Source organism: Orycteropus afer, unplaced genomic scaffold (assembly GCF_000298275.1).
Source record: "Orycteropus afer afer isolate SDZICR_OR568_19922 unplaced genomic scaffold, OryAfe1.0 scaffold01426, whole genome shotgun sequence".
NCBI lineage: Eukaryota > Metazoa > Chordata > Mammalia > Tubulidentata > Orycteropodidae > Orycteropus > Orycteropus afer.
In genome coordinates, this window is record NW_006923013.1 from 31,408 (window position 1) to 32,531 (window position 1,124).

Consider the following 1,124-nt stretch of genomic DNA (forward strand, 5'->3'; position numbering starts at 1 on the left):
CACATTCGAGCCTCCCGCAGTCACACTGTCTCAAAAACAAACCAGACACACACAGTTTAAGATCACACCCAGAATCACCTCACAGAATGATGCACATCGCCACCCACAGTTACGTAGCTCCCCAGTAGGCACCACAAAGAGTCACATACATGTACATCTCTCTTCATGTGTCCAGGTCGCACTCCAAACCCAGGCACTATCTCCTCAGAAAACTACGCCCAGTCCACTGTCCAACTCGACCTTCTATCCACACACTTCATAGCCGGGCCTGATGCTCTGCAAATTCCAGACAGGCTGCGCCTGCGCACTAAGCGCGCGGCCGGCGCTCCCAGCAAACCCCGCGCGAGAGCTGTTAGGTCCCAGGGACCGTGTACTCTATCTCGTTGACCGTGGTACTTTCCGCAGCGCTGGCTATCACCACGTGTCGGGTTCATCACCCCAGGTGAGCAATACGGCCTGACAGCGTTGGACCCAGCCTTCTGCTGAGAGGGCGCTGCGGTATGGGGGTTGAGAAGAGAGGTGAGGCTCTGCGGTACGGCTGGGTGTTGACAGCTCCGCCCCTCAGGCCCAAGCGTTTCGGAGAACGGTAGTAGTGTGACTGCATGTGTGTGTCTGTGGGCGTGACGGGACCGAAGTATGGCAGTGGGATTATGTGCAGTTGTGAGATCTGGACTGGTACGTAACGGCGTTCGTGTGACTGAAGTGGACACAGAACCTTTTGTGTGAGCAATGGTTGCCTTTGGCGCTGTGGGGTGTGTGTGACTCTCACCCCAGCATCACAGATGCGCTTCCTGCCCTCTCGCCTTGTGGAGTCCAGCCGCAGAGAAATATCTCCTAGTCAGATAGGTGAGCTCCAGAGAGAAGACTCTTGAGAATGTTGGAACTGAAAATATCCCCATAGGCCGGCTTCTGGAAGGATTCCAGGGTGCCTCATACTTTTCTCTGGATATGTATGGGTGGTCGTTGATGGGGGCTGATGTGGTTGTGGAGTTGTACCCTCATTCCAGCCAGGCTAGAGTCCCTCTCCCCCCCCAAAACAAACAAACAAACAAACAAACAAACAACATTGCCATGGACTCTAACTCATAGAGACCCTGTAGGAGAGAGCAGAACTATACCATAGG

General features: G+C 54.3%; 1 protein-coding gene across 1 annotated transcript in view; it reads left to right on the top strand.

Annotated features, from left to right (window-relative positions):
- Positions 1-782: 782 nt before the first annotated feature.
- LOC103213229 (zinc finger protein 82 homolog) overlaps positions 783-1,124 on the top strand; it is a 70,536-nt gene continuing 70,194 nt past the window's right edge. The window contains exon 1 of the mRNA XM_007959082.1: positions 783-846. Within this exon, the coding sequence (XP_007957273.1) occupies positions 783-846 (64 nt within the window). The remainder of the gene's footprint in view (positions 847-1,124) is intronic.